We start from the raw sequence: 21,280 nt of genomic DNA, 5'->3' as shown, positions 1-21,280 counted from the left end.
CAGCGTACAGGTCTCATTGCTCTGCGCTGACGAGATGCCATTATCTCCAATGAGAATCGCAATTTATTCAAATCAGGTTTCGCTGTACTTACTATTTCCCTATCGGGTGACTGGCTGATATCGGCTAAGACCTTGGGCTTGCGTTTTTCACTCACGTTTGTGATGTGATGTCACAACGAAGCGGTGTCCGGTGAAACACTGACAAACGTGCGATAATGTGACTGTTGGAGCGGAATGATTATGTTTAGCCACTCGGATGCAAACTTAATGGATTGGTACTAAGAGCACACGTGCAGCAGATCCCTGATCTGTTTGACACTCCCGTCAAAAGCACGCCCAGTTACCTATGGGGCTATACGTAACTTGTACAGTGAATAGTCTGTTAGACTCAACTCAGTCAGCTGAAATTTGCATGATCATTAGTGACAATTGCTGCTCATTGTTTTACTCGAGTGCTCCATCTGTATAATCGTCGGATTCCTTTGAAGAGGAGCCTACTCGAGAAGCACACCTTTTTTGTTTCTTCTTACATAAGAAAAGTGTTCCATGTCGAACCAACGACATCACAAGTCTGTGTCCCTCCGTTTCCGACTTCAGTCACAGTTTGTGTTTCGTGACTTTCTGATATCTGATTATTTCAAGCCGGTAATTTCTTCCCGCTCGGTGATTTTCCGTACCGGTAATTGTACTACCAGACTTAGCTTGCCAGACCAGACGACACGATCAATTGTGATCGCAGGTTTGTTGCTATGTCAGTGGTTCAATACAATGTTAGGTGGAATAAGCGCTGATGGAAGTGATGAACGACAAGGTGTTATACCTGACGGATAATCAATGAAAGTTTGCAAAAATTGTCAAAAAAAAATCAGTTTTGTAATAAAAAACTATCATAAAGAAACTTGATAATTGTCATTTCATTATAAATACAAAACTACAAAACTACAAAACTACAAAACTACAAAACTACAAAACTACAAAACTACAAAACTACAAAACTACAAAACTACAAAACTACAAAACTACAAAACTACAAAACTACAAAACTACAAAAATACAAAACTACAAAACTACAAAACTACAAAACTACAAAACTACAAAACTACAAAACTGCAAAACTTAAAAACTACATAGATTTTATTTAAGACACTTTTGCGATGCAAAGATGAATGAGGGTCGATAGGTTTACTCGTCACATCTTAATTTAATTCTTCATACTTATTGTTGTACAGCGCGTTGATGTTATCGGATTCGTATCTTGAGGGAAAATTTTTTCCGTATTTTCTGGTATCGTTTTCAATCTTTTTTTGAAAAGAAATGTTTGGAATGTTTAAGTTGTATTTTCGTAAATGTGTTCTATAAAGGTTTTTTTTCAAATAATGTTGTCGTTCCAGATTGGCGGTTCAATGTATAGGATACTGGTCTTACAACCTAGTTGTCGTTTGTTCAAGTTCGGACCTGGAAGAATTCTTAGTGTCAGTAGGATCGTTGTACCAGCCATGAAATGGTTCTGTACGCTATGAATCAGTAGCGAAGTGTGTTGAAGGTAAAATTCCAAAAAAAGAAATATAATAATCTCCACGCTTTGTATTCGACTCATCAGTGCATTGGCAATTCTAGTTAAACTGCCAATGACATTTAGCAGTTCATAATTACTCTGAATATGTAACATTCTAGTTTGGTTTCATTTAGAAAAAAACTTAGTAAATAATTTTATCAGCTTGTGTGAAAAGCTGGGTATGTTCGACGCAATTTTACGTCATTCTTGTAAAATTCCACATTATAAAAAATACACATTGATCGTCATCAATCATCATCAGTGTATCAAAATTTTGTAAACCTTTGATAAACCTTTCTCGTTAGTGCAAGTGTAGTGACTTGAAATTGAATTAGTAAAACTAAATGGTGACTCAAAAAAGTATAGTTAGTTTAAATCTTTCCAATTGTGTAGCGTTTTATTACAAGTTGCATTCACAGTCTTTTTTAACAACTGTTATTCATAGAAACTTGGATTAATAAACTTTTTTATTTGATATTCAGTTAAAAATTCATTTATTTGTCAATTCGTTAAAAAAAAGTTCTTTCAACAACAGATATACGATCTTACACACTCAAAAGTAACCGATAATTTAAAAAATTAAATGTCAATCATATATATGTTATAATCATTCAAAGTCGTAAAATTTCACGCCTTATATCAAACTTCATTGCCTGAAAGCTCGACCTGCATCAATCACATGTCAAAACAAGGACTTCAAGGTTGCAGAACACAGGCCCTAATTTACGAGAACACTCTAAGCACCCTCCTGCTCTCAAATAAAAGCTCCAATTCATGGAAAATTTTACTCCGGGTTATGTTAAACTGAGATCAAGGTTCTCAAATCTTAGATAGCACCAACTCGGAAGACCTTTGTGTCAATCATCAACGAGACAAACTTCATTCTGCTGACACTGTGCTAAATAACGGCAGTTGAAAAAGCGACTGCGAGCAGTTTTAAGTTTGTTGCTAAGAGACCTTGACGAATGTTCTACGCTCGAACCGCGCACACGTCTGGTCTACGGCGGGCACAGTTCCGTTCGGTGTGAAGTATGAATGTTAATCAAGATTTTGCCACCATGTTTATCGCGCAAACAGGTAGCGTCGGTTGGCTTCCCCAAGTTGGTGGCCCTACTGGCAAAGATGACACAAAGTTAAGTCAAATGGAAACTTCCGCTGGATGTGCTGGTTGACGGTTAGGCACTGCGACTTGTCCGTTAAGATCAATGACTGAATGGATGACCTTCTGGTGTGATTCAATCAAAACAAATACATGGGTATGTCGCATTTCATAGAAACCGATCGGAATTCGGGATACGAAAATTCGAGAATTTATGTAAATGAAATCGATTAGTCAGCAAACCGTTCCGAGTAGAAGCATGCCTCTTCTTCTTTTGCGTTCAAGTTTTATGTAACTCAATTCGTTGTTAAATGTTTGACATTGTTGTGTCAACAGTTGTGCTACTAAATGAATCAATTCAATGAAGCTCGGTGGGTAATTCATATATTTCTGCTTGATCAACTACACAACTCTGATAATAGTTTTCCGTTTTCGTCGAGTAGCTTAGCAACTTTATTTCTACTCTATCTAGCAAATGGGTATGCGCATCTTGTATAAATTTGGGGGTAAACAGGTAAGCTTTTTGCCTTTCTCATATAGAAAGGTTATGCAATCGCTGTGAAAACCGACTTTACAACCGAGTGTCATGTACCATTCGACTCAGTTCATCGAGATAACTAAATGTCTATGTGTGTATGTGTGTATATGACAAATAATGTCACTCAATTTTCTCAGAGATGGCTGAACCGAAACTTAGATTCAAATGAACGGTCTTAAGGTCCCATACAAAATTCTTGAGTTTCATTTGAATCCGACTTCCGGTTCCGGAATTACAGGGTGATATGCACCAAAAAAATGATATGCACAAAAAAAATTGAAATGACCAGCGATGGCGAAACGAGGTTCACATTTATATAAAAATTGATGTCATAGTCCCATAGAATTTTATCATGCTTTCATATGGTAAAGTGTGTTTAAAATTGCACACCGTCATTTAGAGCGACGGTGGTCAAAAACTCTAGAACGAGATTCATTTAATTTTCTCAGAGACGATTTGATCGATTCCCACAAACTTAGGCTCAAGTAAAAGTTCCTATAGTCATCATAGGTTACTGTTTAATTTCATCCGGGTTCGACTTCCGGTTCTAGATCTATAAAGCGAAGTGTGTTCAACCATTTAGTGCGACGATGCAAAATAAAGTAAAATTCTTATTAACTTGACATAACTAGTTACAAATTGAAAAGGTGATGTTAGTTTATACCCAAAGAAAGTTTCTTATTTTACTCAAGATAGAAAACAACATTTCTTGACCGAATCTTCCAGTGAAATTTTTGGAAATATAAGTAATATGAGAAAGGCATCATTACACCACTAGGTGGATTAAGACAGGTTTTACCCTTCAAATTACCATCTAGCAGTTTCTGAAATGAGCGGTTTGTGGCACAGGCTTCAGCGGTACAGATATAGCGTAATCGGTAAGTATCGGTACCTTGCGCACAGCCTAGCCAGGTTTGATTCCCAACCGCCGCACATAGGGCCAGAAGTTTTTTTTATCCCAAGAGGTGAATAACCTTTAAGTTTAAACCTCTTTTATGGAAACAAAAAACAATCACACTTCATATATTGGATAATACTTTTTATAACCCTTCATTTTGCACGAATGTAGAGATTAATTCGACTCAAAATCCCTTCACCCAGGTTTTAAAAAATGGTATCTTTTTATCCAGAAAGAAGGTTAGGTCTTGTTGAGTGTTGAGCGTTCATTGAACGATATACTGATCGAGATACTCATTCAGTTTGTGGAACAGTTTATTGTTTTTTTTCTATAAAAGTGCGAAAAGTTGGTATTCTCTTCATATAAAAAGAAATTGTGTTATTATTCTACGCGAAGTAGAAGTATTCTGAAGGTATGTAATGTTTCTTTAAAAAATAGGTAATTATAAACTTCCAAATTTCTCTAGTAAAGCTAGTCCAACAGGGCTCTAACTCGTCATATTGAAAATGACCTCAACTCTGTCTGTTCCAAAATCGGTAAACAAAAGTCCCGTATCGAACTCCAGTTGGACGATTTATTGGACATTCAACGCACAGTGGGAAAAATGGACCAAAAATGAGCGATTTTTTTGGAGCCATGATACAGCTGACAACAAAGCACTTTTTTGGTGTAAAATGGTCAGTAAAATCGATTCCATGTATTTAAAAGGACCGCACGAAACGCTATCATGTTCATTTTACCCCTGGTTCCCTTTTTATACTGCATTGTATTCAAGCTTAACTACATAACATAAAAACCGAAGAATTTGCAGAAGAGCGAATAGAGTATTTCCGATGTAAAAAAGTCTAACAAATCGATTGCATATAGTTTTATTGATAGCAGAAAACTTGTTGTACTGTTTTATCCCATTTCATTTCCAGTTATAATATTCAGTTGAAATATAATCTACAATCCAAAAGCAGATCCAATACGATCTATCAATATTGGTTTGTATAACGTGTAAAACATCTGTGATTCATTTAAACACAATGGGATTGACAGTACTAGGCTGTTTAACCCGTTTTACCCCAATTTATATCAAAAGTCGTATTTCTGGTTAAACTTTCTTTCGCATACCGAAAGCGGGCTAAGAACTTTAAAAATATTTGCTTAGGTTTTTATAAAATTATTGAGCAAAGTCGCGTTTTTGATCGTTTTTCCCCACGGTTCAACGTATTGGGCCAACGGAGGACTTCCATCGGACTTTTTTTTTCTTAGATGGTGATGTCATTCATATTCTCATAAATATTACTGGGGGATTTTCCAAATACTTTTCATTACTTTTGAGTTTTTTTACCAGCGCAGTAAAAAATTGAAATTTTAAATTTACTTCACTCTTTAATTCCGGAACCGTAAGTTGAATCCGGATAAAATTCGATTGACCATGTAACTTTTCATTTCAACGTCAGTTTGTGAAAACAGGTTCGACCATCTTCAAGAAAATGAGGGTAGCTCAGTTTTGAAAATTTTTGACCACTCTTTCTGGTACTTCAGGAACCAGAATTCGATTACCGGTATAGCTAAAGCCAGTTCACTTGACCATCAACTAACAAAACCGATACATTGAATCAGTTCTTAGCACTGTTTCAGAGTTTTTATGTTCTTTGCATCGTCACGCTAAACTGCAAGTTGACATTTCTAGCACTCTTCGCCCTATAATTCCGGAACCGGAGGTCGTTTCTAAATAAAATTTCGTAGCCATTTATGACACTATATGACCATTTTTTAAGTCTAAGCTTGTGGAAATCTGTTCAACTGGCCCTGAGTAATCGAATTGAATTCTGTTTATTCTGGAGGTTTTGAACACTGCTTCAGGTACTTCTGGAACCGGAAACCGGAAACCAGCATAGATAACGCTCGTATCCGTACTGTATTTTACAGTATTGTACTGAAATTTTTACCCAAATACTGCGTCTTGTTTTTACTGCTAAATGTACTGTATTTTAATTTGTACTGTATTTTCCTATTAAAATGTGCTGTATTTTCGTATAAAAAATTACTACAGAGTTTTGAATCTTCAACGCATCGAATTTCAACTTGCCTCATTTTCGTTTGACTATCGGCTAACAAGACCTACATTTTGGAACAGTTTTAAGCATCGTTTTGCGTTTTGCATAGTCACTTAAAATTATAATTCCGAAACCGAAAATAGGATCCGAAGATAATTTCATAGCAATAGATATTTGAATGGTAGCACGTGCAATTGAATTTCTCCGTCTTCTTCGAGATAAGTTAGTGCCCATAATTTTGCCTTTCTCTATAGAAAGGTAATACAATTGCTGCAAAAACCGACTTTGGATTGGAGTGTTATATACCATTCGACTCAGATCGACGAGATCGGAAAAAGTGTATTTTTTTATATTTTTCTCTCCGCACAATTTTTTCGGAGAAGGCAGAACCGATTATAACAAACTCAAGCTTGTTTGGAAGCTATTATTAGGTAATACACAACCTAATAATAGCTTCCAAACAAGCTTGAGACCAAGACCAAGGCTATCAATTTTGGTTCCGGAGATATATTGGTATAAGTGACGCAACCGACAAACGCATTTCTCTCGATTTTAACAAACTTAGGCTTGTTTGAATGCTACTATTGGGTTGCGAATCAAGTTCGAAGATGAAACGGCTGTCATTTCAGGTACACGTGACGTACTGGTATAAGTGACGCAACCAACAAAACGTTCTTTTTTCTATTCGCACTATTTTTCAGAAAGTTACCACGCTGATGAGCCGTAGGCGAAACGTAGAACGTTAAAAATAGTTTTGTGCACTTAGCAGAAAAACCTAAAACCCTCAAATAAGTAAAAAAGAATATGTTTTAATGAGATTGTTTAAATGGAAAGAGAAAGGCATTATCACACCACTAGGTGGATTATGGAAGAGGTTTTTTGCGCTAAACATACTGTAACCCCGAATCCGAAACTCGGATCCGAATAAAATTCAAGAACTTTGTATGGGACGGGACTACAAGAATTTATTTGAATCCTAGTTCGTTGACAGCAGCCAAGTCATCCCTGAGAAAAGTGCAAATGTTAACAAAAATGTTACATACAGGCATACATAATCACACACATACACACGAACATTTTGCAATCTCGACGAACTAATTCGAATCACATATGATTTTCGGTTCAAAGAACTTCGGTCCAACAGTCACTTTGCACTTCCTAAATGCTAACGTTTTCAAGACACAGGGGTTTTGTAAGAAAATTTACAAATTTTGATTTATCTGTAATTTGGGAAGGTATTTCATTTTAAAAATCTTTATCAGTTGTCTGCTTCAGGATTTTAAAAAATTTACACAAATTTAAAACAATTTTTGCCTTTTCCTATAAAAAGGTATTAGAACTGCTGGTAAACCTACTTTCGAACGGAACCTCGGAGACCCATTGTGTTATGTACCAGTCAACTCAGTTTGACGAGATCGGAAATTGTCTATGTATGTATGTGTGTGCATTTTATCAATTTTCTAGGAGGTGGCACAACCGATTTCAACATGCTTAGTCTCGTTTGCTCGTATTTCATTTTAAAAATCTTTATCAGTTGTCTGCTTCAGGATTTTAAAAAATTTACACAAATTTAAAACAATTTTTGCCTTTTCCTATAAAAAGGTATTAGAACTGCTGGTAAACCTACTTTCGAACGGAACCTCGGAGACCCATTGTGTTATGTACCAGTCAACTCAGTTTGACGAGATCGGAAATTGTCTATGTATGTATGTGTGTGCATTTTATCAATTTTCTAGGAGGTGGCACAACCGATTTCAACATGCTTAGTCTCGTTTGAAAGCTACAATTGAGCTTTTGATCAAATTCGATAATCAAATTGGGATAAGTGACGTAACCGACAAAACGCGTTGTTTTTTACCGATTAGTTTTCTTTTTCTTCTTAGGCTCGTTTGGAAGCTATCATTTGGCCATTGATCAAAATCCGCGATCAAATTAGTCACTTTCGGTTCCGAAAATATAATGGCATAACTGAGTTAATTAATAAAACACATTGTTTTTTTACTGCACAATTTACTCAGATATGGCTCAGTCAGTTCTAACAAGCCTAGGCTCGTTTGAAAGCTACCATTGAACTGGATTATGTTCGTGGATAAAATGGATGGCTCTTTCGGTTCCGTAGATATAATGGTATAAGTGACATAAGCGACAATTTTTTTGCCCTTCATTTTTCTCAGAGATGATAGCACCGATTTTAACATTTTAATTTTTTTTTTCAAAATTTCGATTGGATTGTAGATGAAGTTTGAAAACCAAATGGTGGTCACTTCTGGTTCTGAAGATATAACAGTATAAGTGACGTAACCGACTAACTGCACATAGTCCATCGGATGAATTTTCTCGCAGATGACTCAACGAACTTCGACAAACTTATTTGAAAGCCAACAATGTCAATCGAATTTGGAAGGGTTATGGCGATTATTTCCGGTTCTAGAGTGTCGCAGTGCAACAAAATTTCTCGGATATGAAATAATCTCTTCGAAAGACTTGTTGTTGGTTTTAAAAAAAAATCGCTTTCAGGGCAATTCGCGAGCAGCTATTTTGCACCAGTTTTCTTTTCCGAGCAGCAAGCGTGCAAACCAAACTTTACAAAACCGTTTCATTGATTGACTTTTAGGGCAAAACAATAGCACCGAGCGAGTGAAATAAATGAAAAACGACACTAGATTCGTTGGAACCTTATTATTAGATTATTTGATAACTTTACAATACTACCGACCGAGGATAGAATCTTACAAATGTTTTAATGAGTCTATTTAAACCTCAAAAAAGGCATTATCGCATCACTAGGTGAATTAAGAAAGGGTTTTTAGTTTAAAGATAATTAAATTACAAGTTTTATTTCCAAAATGAAATAATCACCAAATCAATCGGACAAAGCGGATTCGAGATGTTTTTTTTTAATTTGAGCTAAGCAAAAATAGAATTTTAAAACATTCCGTCATTCCCAGTGGAAACGTTAACTGTTTAAAAAATTGGTTGTCTTGTTCGACATCATTAGCTGTAACGGGCTTTGTGTTGTTTCACTAATTGGTTTTATTAGTAGTAAAATTGTATTTTGTGGATTAGCTGACAGTAGAAATTTGTGTTAGTTCAAAATGAAAATTATCAATTGTCTTCGTCAATTCTTTTTATGTAATATTGCAAAATTGAACTATCTAATTATTGACGACGTAAATTTTATTGATAGAATTGGATGGGCTCAACGCACTAAACTACGCGGTGTTTCGTAGTAGAACAAAAACTGAAGACAGCAAAACTACAAACCAGTACAAAAAATGTTTAGCACCTTTTAAGGTGAAATCACTGGCAAACAGATCAGTATGCCTATATAGCCACGGTGAGTGACCGTAGATGGACTGAAATTGATCTTTCCACACGCACAACCTCATTAATTGTTCACTGAGATATCTGTGTCTATCACCCATGGTTGACATCAATCGGAGGTTTCCAATTGCTATAAATTAAACCTATCGAGACTTCCGAAACGACTCCTCTGGTGACCTCTAGTGGAACCAATTTCCTAATCAAGATTTTCCCTCGAGGCAGTCATAACATTTTATAGATTCAATGATAAACCCCCGCAGTCTTCTTCCTCTCATTCTTCTCTCGCTACCGTATTCTCTCGTACCAGCCAGCAATATCTGTTTCGAAAACCCCGCATATACTAATACGTAACTTTTATCTTGCAATTTCTTTGTTTCACACACAGATTGGAGCTTTACCCCACAAACACACCTGATTCCGACGCCTGTGGAAAACTTCCCGTGATCCGACAGAGGCTACCGGCGACTAGTTTGAAGTAGTGACAGAGAGGTCTGTCCTTCTGAGACACGCTTACAGTAGCTTTCGGCGGACTCACCAATCAACGGAGAACCAATCCGATATTCAGCAGCACCCAATAGATGCTAGTACATACCGCCATAGCCGCCAATAGATGTCCAACCAAAGACAAACAGAGGCAGCAATCGAGTTCAAGGCTCGCCTCGCAGCGCTTAGTCAGTGTGAGATATCCACCTGCCGAACACAGGCGCACTTAGTCAGTGGTGCGTGAATGCAGTGCCAGTGCAAGGGCTGAAGGATCGCCACAACAGCAGCAACAAATTAAAGCAAATGATTGTTTGTGTGTGTGTTGATTGATATGCATCATTATTAATAGTGCTACGTGTTATTAAATCTAGATCTGCTGTGTTTTTCGCGATATTCTTTGCAGTGTTTGTGTTTGTTTTTTTTTTGTGTGCGAATGTGTTTTGTATCTTTACCAAACAGCAACCCGAAGAGTTACGTAAAAATCAGCAAGTTGCAAACGGATAATTTCCGTTAGATAATTTTCCGTTCCAAAAGTGGCTTAGGAAACTGACTGGCAGAATGTGAGAGCTGGCAGTCATGGTCGAAACGTGCTGCCCCCCTGCTTGCAACATTTTATACCAGTGAGGCACCGTGCCGAATTGAAATGTGTAATTTTATTAGTGCATAGAGGCAGCGAACATGCAAATTTGCCCCAAGATAACTGGCTAGCTATAGCACCGCAGCAATCCAACTGAGATATAATTTCCGCTCCGAAATCGGAATCTCAAAAAGTTGAAAACATAACATGGCTTCCAGTGACGACTTAACGTCGACGAGCGAAGCGACTGACCGGAAGCAACCGGACGTTGACGAAGGCGGCAAAGATGAGGTCGATTATGTTCTCAAAGTTCCAGTTCTACCGGCGGACATGACAACAACATGTGTGGCCTGTAGCAAAAACCAAAAATCAAGCAATAACAACAATTGTTCACACGGCAAAACGTTGGATAAGTTCAACATTTTTCACCTCAGAAGGCGACCGAAAAGCGATCCCGGAACCGGCACAATCGCTAAACATGCCCAACAGCATGCGGCCGCAGTGACAGCTGCCGCCACCGCCGAAGGGACCAAGAAGCGGAGACACAGTTTCGTGAAAAGTGCTTCGATTGCCAGGATCTTCGGAAACAACTACAATACCAAAAAGGGCGAACAGGACAGTGGCGCTCTGCTGAAACTGCAGCAGTTCAAGCGGAGCTTCCTCAGTAGTGAACGGTTCCACCAGAAGAAGGATTCGATGGTGACGGCAGCGGCTAGTGAATCGCAAGATCAACAACCGAAAATCGGCGATGGGTGCTACGTGAACGACAGTGAGAGTGGGCCCAAGGCGATCCGGTCCATTACCAGAGGCTTGGGTCGGTTGCTGAGGAGGAATTCGCACAGTATCGACATCAGCCGACCGGATCCCGAGTACAAGGTTTCCTACCTAGGGAACGTGCTAACCGGATGGGCAAAAGGTAAGTCTGGATGCCATTTTTAGCCCAAATCCATTTATGTTACGGTAATCCAGTCAATTTCGACAACTTTTCTTCAAAGTTTCGTACTATTTGGGACAAAATAACTACTTCAAACTGGTTATTTATTCCGTTAGCAACAATGAATCAATGAAAGTCACGCTTTGAGACATCGTGATCGGTAGAAGCACTATAGAAAAAACATTAATCGTGTTTCATCAATTTGAAGCTCAATATGAATGGCGTTTATTTTTAGACGTATGGCACTTTTTGATATTCTCTATCAGTGATACAGCCTAAAGCCAGTTCACTTTGCGTCACATTAGATGGAGTTATGTTAGAGGCATAACACCACTTCCGGTGGAGCTCTCAACGTGTAAGCACGTTGATTCGCGGATAGTGCGCTAGAAATTCGAGTAATTCGCGAGAAGGGAAGAAAGTTTGTATGATCATTTTAACCTTTCCAATCAAACAATGAAAGTTGAAGAAGATTTCTTTAAAAATTAAAAATAATGTCTACAGATTTCATTTGAAATTATAGCAACAAATTCAGGCAGAATCTCGCTGTCGTGTGGTGCGGTAGCGATTACTTGTTGAGCTTTTTACATTTTTTTATTGGATTGATTTCGGTCGAACGTTGGAAAAGTTTGGCACACGGAGGGCCGAGTGTCATACACCAATCGATTTAGCTCGCAAATATCGCTGTGTGTGCAGAATAGAAAGGGGTGTATTTCCCAGATGGTTGGACCGATTATGACCAAACTAGTCGTAAATGAAAAGTCCTTTTGTCAGTCAGTACGCTACTGGTTTTGTTTCTAGATTTGAAGATTACATTTACAAATTGTAATGAAAAAATTTACAGTTTTTAGTTAATATCTTACTTTGAAAACTAAATATGTTAGAAAAATTAGTTACTTAATCGTAATACTTATCCAACAAACCATCGATTGTTGGAATCCGGTTTTTATCTTTTTTCCTTTCTCATATAGAAAGGCTATACAATCACAGCGAAAGACGGTTTTTCAACCGAAGCTCGGGAAGCCGAACATCATACACCTTTCGATTCAGCTCGATGAACTGAACAAATGTTTGTGTGTGTGACAAATATTATCACTTAAGTTTCTCGGGAATGGTTGAACCGATTTTCATAAACTTAGATTCAATTGAAAGGTTTGTTTTCTTATACACAGTTCCTAAATTTCATTTGGATCCGAATTCCGGTTCCAGAATGACAGGATGATATGTACAAAAAATTAAAAATAATGTCTTTCAATTTTCTCGGAAACGGCTGAAACGATTTGCACAAAGTTAGATTCAAATGAAAGATCTTACAGTCTCATACGAAGTTACCAAATTTCATTTGGATCCGACTTCCGGTTCCGAAATCGCGGAGTGATATGCACCATAATGAAATGAAAAATGAAAATAAAAAAAAATATCAGCAGCTTTTTGCGAAGATGACTCTGCTAATTTTTACTATCTTAGAATATCCCGATTTTTATTTAATTCCAACTTCCGGTTCCGGAGATAGGGCGCTTAGAGTTAAAATATCAAGCTGTTTTTGGTTATACATCCATTTAAATCGAAGATGCAGAAAATTTTATAAATTATTTTAAATTCCTGAAATAGTGGTCAAAATATTTAAAACGGAGTTCACTTTATTTTCTCAAATATGGTGTTAAAAAAATTCACTATCATCATCATTATTCATGTTCTACTAGGCGGATTCAATGGACTGAATTTTTTAGTGTTATTTATAAATTTTTTAATGTATTCTAACGCATAACATCGAAAATGATAGAAACAATTTGAGTAGATCAGAAAAGTTAGTGTTGGTAGACCAAACATTTCGATATCTCTTATACAATACGGAATTCTTCAAAGTTTCACAAACAAAGAAATTATTGGTAGGGTAATAAAATATCGATACGATACAGAGGCACGACCCAATGATTGACTGGTGACCGGGTGAAGCACTTTTCCTGCCTTAGTGTCAAATTCTCTGGTGGAATTGCAATAAAAGATACTCGTATCTTGCATTGCAAATTGGTTACCGTAAAGGAATCTGTCGCTTGGGTTACGAGCTATCCTATCATCTCGATAGAAGGAAACCTATCATCGAGGATCGAGGATTCCTACAGCCGTTAATAGTGTTCATTTGGGCATCATAGCCTAGTTCGTTCGGTATGGAAAGTGTTGAGCTTTGTAACCCCCATGAAGGGGAAAAATAACGAGAGCTCACTGATCGTTATAGCCATTAATCATTGTACGTCATTCTTTACGATCTGTTCTTCAAAAAGTTATGAATTTCTATAGTTTAATATTTGATTGAATTTCTTACACGTAACTGAACACTTCTAGGAATAGACGGAGTCGAATTTATGTTCTATTATAATTAAAAGAAAAGCTTTACATTTCCGAATAAATACATTTTCTTTCAAACAGTGAAACTTATGCTCGATTCACAGTATTTGGACAGAAACAATCAACTTTATGTTTATATAATTGAAAACAGCTGAATAGCCGAAATAAATGTGAGGAAAAAAAGTTCTTCAGTCAAAATCCGTTTTGATTTTAAAGACATGGCAAACTGTTCTTGAAATACTCCGCTTTACATTTGGTGGTTCGTCAACTTCAGCAGCCTGTTTTGTATCTCATTCTCCTCATCTCCGAAATATCCTGATCTTCACTCGTCCAATCTGCTTATAAAAAGCAACAGTGATCGGGTAAAACTGATGGGTTGAGGAAATATTCGATTAAATCTCACTAATAGTACTGTTGTTGTACCGTTGAATTCCACTATGTCACGTTATTACACTTTCACAAAGTCACTATTTTCACAGTCACTATTTTTCCGAAAGTGTATCAAACGTTATAATACAGATACGTATTTCGGAATGTTATTTACATCCTTCTTCAGTTCTATCGGTGTTATAAGTTTTTATTAGTTAAATAAACTTATAAAACCGATACACTGAAGAAGGATGTAAATAACATTCCGAAATACGTATCTGTATTATAACGTTTGATACACTTTCGGAAAAATAGTGACTGTGAAAATAGTGACTTTGTGAAAGTGTAATGACGTGACATAGTGGAATTCAACGGTACAACAACAGTACTATTAGTGAGAATATTCTACTAACAGCTCAAACAGAAATTTAGCGATTAAATTTACCCTGTTGACACCACCAAAGTTATTCTCATTTAAAGCGACAACTATCCAAATTTGGTCGAAATTTTACAGGACTATTTTGCATCTTTGTGAAAGAGTAAATGCGTTTTTTCAGTCACTTTTCCTCCAAGATACGAGCTAAAAAACCCATTTGTGATTAAAACTTGATTTTTGTCTTCTACAGTTTCAAGTTGTTCACCATATCAAAAAACATTTGCACCTTGGGCTCATAATGAAACTCTCTTTATATAACTTCGTGTTTTATCACTTAGTTCTGTTTCAGTGTCTGGTTTGGTTGTTTACTAGAACAATGTCAATAGCCTTTGCTTAGAAAGATCCTTCGGGCAGTGCTTTTTTTCCTTTCTCTATAAAAAGGTCATAGAATTGCAAGAAAGCAGACTTTTGATCGGAGCCTCAGAGATCCAAAGTGTTGTATATCTTTCGACTCAACTCGACGAGATCGGGAAATGTCTGTGTGTATCTTTCAACGAATTGTTTACCACTCAATTTTCTCGGAAATAACTGAACCCATTTCGATAATCTTAAGCTTGAAAGCTACTACTGGGCCATTGATGGCTGTCACTTCTGGTTCCGGAGATATATTGATTCAAGTGACGTAACCGACAAAACGCATTTTTTCTGTTCATTTTTTTCGAAAATAGCTGAACCGATTCTCGAAGTTTAAGCTCGTTTGAATGCTACAATTAGGTTATGAATCAAGTTCGAAGATCAGTTGGCTGTCAATTCCGGTTCCGAAGATATAAAGGCATAAGTAATATAACCGACAAAACGCATTTATTTTCTCTCCGCTTAATTTTTTCCGGGATGTTTCAACCGGTTATAACAAACTTAGGCTCGTTTAAAAGATACTATTCAATTGTGGATCAAGTTTGAAAATCAATTGGTTACTACTACCGGTTTAGGAGATATAATGGCACAAGTGACGTAATCGACAATCCGACAATTTCTATCCGCACTTTTTTCAGAAAGTTACTAATGATCAAGTTGAAATGTATTATTGCTGATACTTTTGGTATCGAGAATGCTGACGAATATGCGACGTAAGCGTTGAGCAACGCTTTTCTGAACTCACCGAAACAATGTGGATGAATTAGTATCAAGAATCAGTCCAAATTCGTATCAGAAATGATCCAAACGAAAAAACAGTGTTTTAATAGAACTGTTTGAATGATATGAGAAAGGCATTTTTACTCCACTAGGCGGATTAGGAAGAGCGTGATCCTGATGAACAACTGAATACTGCACACGGCAGATTTGGTCAATTTCATCGATTTCGGAATTTTTTAACTATTCCACGTTGAATTATCAACGTGGGTGTTCTAATTTAAATTCTGTTTTTTCGCCACAAACTATACAAACTTTCAAAAATCGTTACAAAGCTTCAATCGTTTAAAATGTAAAAAGAGCTTCCTAAACAATCATTATCAAAATACAACTGACCACTGTAAAACTTCGAAAAAATCGAGCATTGTTTCATGATACTAAGTGAATCACGGTTTAGTTTATTCTTCCGATCAACATTTAGATTCTCACTACAAACGAATTGCGTCATCGAGTCCAAATAAAACGCAATAATCATAATTAATATGCACACTTTCTGCTCCACTAGCTCGCAAACTTTAGAAATCGACAAACTGAATGCATAATGAATTGTTTATCGTGCGTTTGAGCTTATTTTTTATGTTAACAAGTAACAATTGAAAATCAACTTGTAGCTTCAATGTTATCGTTCAATGTTTAAATATAGAAAATTCTTTTTTTTTTGCTATGCCTGATGTGCTTTTTCAATCGTTATGAAGCATTGAAAATGATTTTAAGACTAAAAATACATTTTAATATTATTCAATTAGGCGAAAGCCGTTTACTTAAAATGAATGCATTTTATTATCGTTATTATCGGACAGCCGAGACTGATCATGTAATTCAAGGATCGGTCCCAATTAGGTTAAAATTACCGATTACGACCATCTTCCATGAAGGCAACACCTCCTCGGTAGTCTACCGACATGCTGAAAGCTGAATAGATTAGCATTGTGCCAATCTTCGTGCAGGATCGCAGTATTCAATCGACCCCTGATCGGAACGGGTCACAGTTCCGCCCAACCCTGACCTGTAACTTGTATTGTTGTTCGAACTGGTAATCACAATTGCTGTAGGGCGTGCCACAGATACGTTGTTATTGGTGGGCGAACCTTCCGTGCCCATGCACACATTTTCCAGACTGCACGTGATTCACATGCCGGAAAGGTTAGAATGTCAATTTCAATTAAAATAATTAATGCTTCGTCTTCGCCGGTCGCCAGCTCGTTTGCTCGTTACATGTACCATTCGGTCGAACTGGTTTATCGGAGTAGCCTCTAGCAGATCTTGTTCGATCATAGGAATGGCACAAACGCCCCGATACCACAATACGGAAGGTAATTCAGGACGGTGCACAGTTAGATCAAAATATGTAGTTTGGACGGGTGAGAATTAAACGGCTTCGGAACGAATGGAGGTGTGCAGATGTAATGCACATCATCGTGACATCACGCCGTCGGTAAGTGCAATTCATTCATTTCACTCGAGTCGCACAAGTCACGAGCGGGGATTGATGCTAGAAGTGTAGCAGGATACCGATTAAGTAGCATACCGACCGGGAATTGATTAACTCATACTGTCGCAATGTCGAATTGATGTAATAATTTCATCAACCGGCGTAAATGTCGTCGCTTCGCAAAAAAAGAAGACAAAAGGAATGCAGGTTCCAGTGTAAGTGGATGCATTTCACATACCTGACTGTCTTCCGTACAGTCTATCGATCCTCATTGTACAGTAATCGCTTGTTCGGCTCCAGTTGTCAATCAGATGAATGCCACTATGTATTGTCAATCTATATGAAAGAACTTATTAGTACTGCTGAAAAAAAAAAAACAATTACCTCTAGTCAGAAGCGTTTGACAAAATGAGAAGAAAGAAGAAAGAAAAGAATGAATGCACTGAACTGTAATATAATAGGGTACCTCACGAAGTGGAACACAGATAATCGCGATTGTCATCGGCCTCGGCCTGGCACCTTTATGACGGCGGTGCGGTTTGGCACCACCTGTGGAATTTTAATTGTCACCAAGCACTGCACTGGGAGCAGTTTCTTTTCCTTTCTAGTATACACAATGATTTTACAATGTAGGAATTCGAAAATAGACCGTTGACTTGGATGAGTGCTGTAGATAGCATACTTGTGCACGGGATTGCGTCGCAACGTCACTTAGTTTCGTTGAGTAAACGAATCCATAAGCTGTTATATCCTGACTGGTTCAAAAGAAGGTTGAAACTTACGATAATAAACAAATTGAATCGAATAAAGGCTTCAAACCAAAAAATTTAATATAGAACTCGAAAAAAATGCAACTAACAGAAATGATCAACAAAAATCCATTTCAGGTCATAAAGCTATGCTTTAAGCTATGCTTATTTGGTTTATTAAGTCTCCTTTTCTATGGTATGGTATATTCCTGGGTTGGCGGTTCAATGCATAGGGCACTGGTTTTAAAAACCAATTGTCGTATGATCGAGCCCCGACCGGGAAGGATTCGTAGTGTCAGTAGGTTCGTAGCATCAGCCTTGATGCAATGGTTCTGTACATTCTGAATCGACTGCGAAGTCTTTTGAAACAGAAGTTCAATTTCCACTACAGGAATGTAATACCAAGGCTTTGCTTTTTTATGGTAAATCCCTGCACTAATACTACCCATCCAATTCTGCGTAACTTTGGCGTCATCTTTCCTACACACTTTCATTCACTCTTTCTTCAAATCCTTGTCGTTTTCAAAGACATTCCCTTTCTTCCGAAGCATTCTCTTCATAATCGCACAGATTTTCGTGTAACAACATCCCAGAACCGACTGACCAAAACAAAGTGTCAAAGGACCAGAGAAAGGACAGCTGGAGCTTCTGCACGAATTTTTCTTTACATAATAGGCCGTTGTTGGTGCCAGTCGTTATATTATGAATTTAACGCACTCAAAGATTGCCGACCACACCAGGTAGGGGGGGAACGTGCCACTTGAGCCAATTAGTTCTGATTATTATTGTTATCTCCTTTAATATACGTCTCGTCGTCCATTACTATACATTTCGACTGCATCAGCCACTAGGTATAGCTTCCTGGTGTGGGCTTTGACCATGGTATTAGACCCCTTCGTTGTCTTTAATCGTTACCGAAGACAAGAAGTCCGGGCCGCTTCATTTCCTGTTGGATGAGCCAGACGGGCGAATTGACCTTTTTGGTTTCGTCCCAAATCGAAAGGTTTGGATTGTGCTTGAAGTAATCCTTTATCTTCCTTGCGTTCACCTGGAGCTCACCGCGGGGTTGTCTGGGTCTCCTAATACAGTCTTTAGTATTGCAATACGCTATGAACGACAATCAGGGCAATACCTCAATAGCTGAAAGAAAATTTCAAAACTAGTTCTTTTTCGTAATTCGACGGTAAAATGCTTAGAACAGTCACACATATTATTTAATCACAAAAATAAGTTAATTTCACGTTCTTGGCACACAAAGAGAGATGAAGGAGAAGAAATTTTGATGCTTTACTTTATTTACGAATATACGACGACTCGTCAGATTATTTCATAATAGTCATCAGGTCTAGGAGCTAGCGATGCGACCATGATATAACATTTCTATTTTGAGTTTGAAACTTTCGAGACGACAAAAACTGAAACAACAAAGTGAAGTTATCTAAATTAGCAAATCGTATAAACGAAAGCCAACATTCTTCGCCCGTAACCAAACTTAGAATCCGTTGACGAACGCGCTTTGAAATTAGATCTTCATAAAATGAAATTGAAATCCTATTTAAAGAACAAATGCATCTTAGCGTTACAGATGTATTTGACACACAATTCAACAAAACTTGTTGCTCAGTAAATCCAATTTATACGTTAACGACGTATACAGTGTCGAATATGATAACGTTAAATACAAAATCTCTGTGTACATCGAAGACGGTGCCGTAGAAGTACATGTACATGACCTTCTTCCGATGATTACTGTTAGTTACATTCGAAGAGACATGTCACTGTACGGAGAGATTCTTTCCGTCTAATGGGAACTATGACGGAATTTCTTCCCTGATATCCAAAATTGCATGCGTATGTTACGTATACGATTACGGAAATCTAATCTTTCATACGTGACTATTGGTCAAGGTATGAGGTATCCGCTAAGACGCTGGTAACTTTCGAGATCCAACTGATTGCATGTAGTGTGAAAAAGTTGCTCACTATGGTGAATCCTGTGTTTAAACTGCGAAAAAAGAATAGGATAAAATTAGACAGTTTCCTCTGGGATTGTATGCCACAACATTTGAAATCAATGCAATCAAAATCGGTTCTATTATCTTTGAGAACTCGGAATGAGTTTAATTTTTAAGTTGGTAGCGAGAATTGGTAAGACTGAAGTAGGTTCATTCTGTCGTAAAGTTTCCGAATCTGTAAACTAGACAAATTTATTAATCAATTTTAAAGAATTCACTTGTGAAAAAAAACAATCTTGAAAATCGAACTTTTTACTTTAGCAGAGCAAAATCTTGGCATTAAATTCCTTTTGTGGAATTATGCCATTCTGTTTCAACTCACCTCGCAGTTGATTTATAGTGTACAGGCCTGGTGCGTGACTTGTGCTACAATCCAATAGACACTGCAAATCCTTCCAGGTTTTTAACTCTAATCACCCCTTATGTCACCCAGTTTGAGTCTAAGCAGTGGCGTTTCGTGACAAAATTTACGGGTTGTGCACTGATTATGTGGGATTATGTTCGTTTTAAGTGAAAACTAAAGATCGAGGAATGGCTACTCGAATGTGCTTTAACGATATACTTTTGGATGGGATATTTTTATTAAAGCTCATTTTTGTCATTAATAATATGAATTAATAATCGTTACAATAGAAGAATTTGGTACTCTGAACGTTGAGCAAATCTGTCAAAAACTTCATCAAAAAATCGCTTCGACGTTGCAACTGAAACAGCAATTTGTTTTCAACTGCCATAAGCATAAACCTCTGAAGCCTCTCCTGAAGGTGTGCAAACAAGTTCTCACAGAGTCAAACGTGACAGTGAGCAACAAATCTCAGAGCTGAGCTGAGTAATTCCGTCTGTATTTGAATCCGTGCTGTAACTCATGTGTACGAAGGAATATAGATGCAGTAAATTTCTTCAATTTGACCGGTTGTGCAGTGCACGAGGTGCACATGAGGACGGGACGCCACTGAGTCTAAGTTTATAAAAATCGGTTTAGACATTATTTGAGAAAATTGAATGACATTAGTATCACTTTTTTAACTCATTTCGCCCTGAAATTTCTCCGGCGAAAGTCAAATTTGAATTAAATTTAGGAACTTTGAATGGAGTCGTAAACTATTTAATATAAACGTAGATTTGAAAAAAAAATGGCTCAGTTATCTTCGAAACAAGAGAGTGATACTAGTTTCAATATTTTAGGACATATTACCCTGTTATTCCGAAACTGAAGTCGGATTCTGGTAAAATTCAGGAACTTTGGGCTTTCATTTTAATTTATGTTTGTAAAATCGGTCAAGTCATTTTCAAAAAAAAACATTATTACTCTCACACACAGTTCGGTAAAATTTCATTTTTGAACTAAT

At 37.2% G+C, this 21,280-nt stretch overlaps 1 protein-coding gene across 1 annotated transcript in view; it reads left to right on the top strand.

Moving 5' to 3' along the window:
* LOC131433035 (uncharacterized) overlaps positions 1–21,280 on the top strand; it is a 205,868-nt gene that overhangs the window by 104,999 nt on the left and 79,589 nt on the right. Inside the window, exon 3 of the mRNA XM_058599763.1 lies at positions 9,848–11,438. Coding sequence (XP_058455746.1) covers positions 10,730–11,438 — 709 coding nt within the window. The 5' untranslated portion in view covers positions 9,848–10,729. The remainder of the gene's footprint in view (positions 1–9,847; positions 11,439–21,280) is intronic.

Source organism: Malaya genurostris, chromosome 2 (genome assembly GCF_030247185.1).
Source record: "Malaya genurostris strain Urasoe2022 chromosome 2, Malgen_1.1, whole genome shotgun sequence".
Taxonomy (NCBI): Eukaryota; Metazoa; Arthropoda; class Insecta; order Diptera; family Culicidae; genus Malaya; species Malaya genurostris.
The sequence above is the reverse complement of the archived record's forward strand: the minus strand, read 5'-3'. Positions and strand labels throughout refer to the sequence as shown.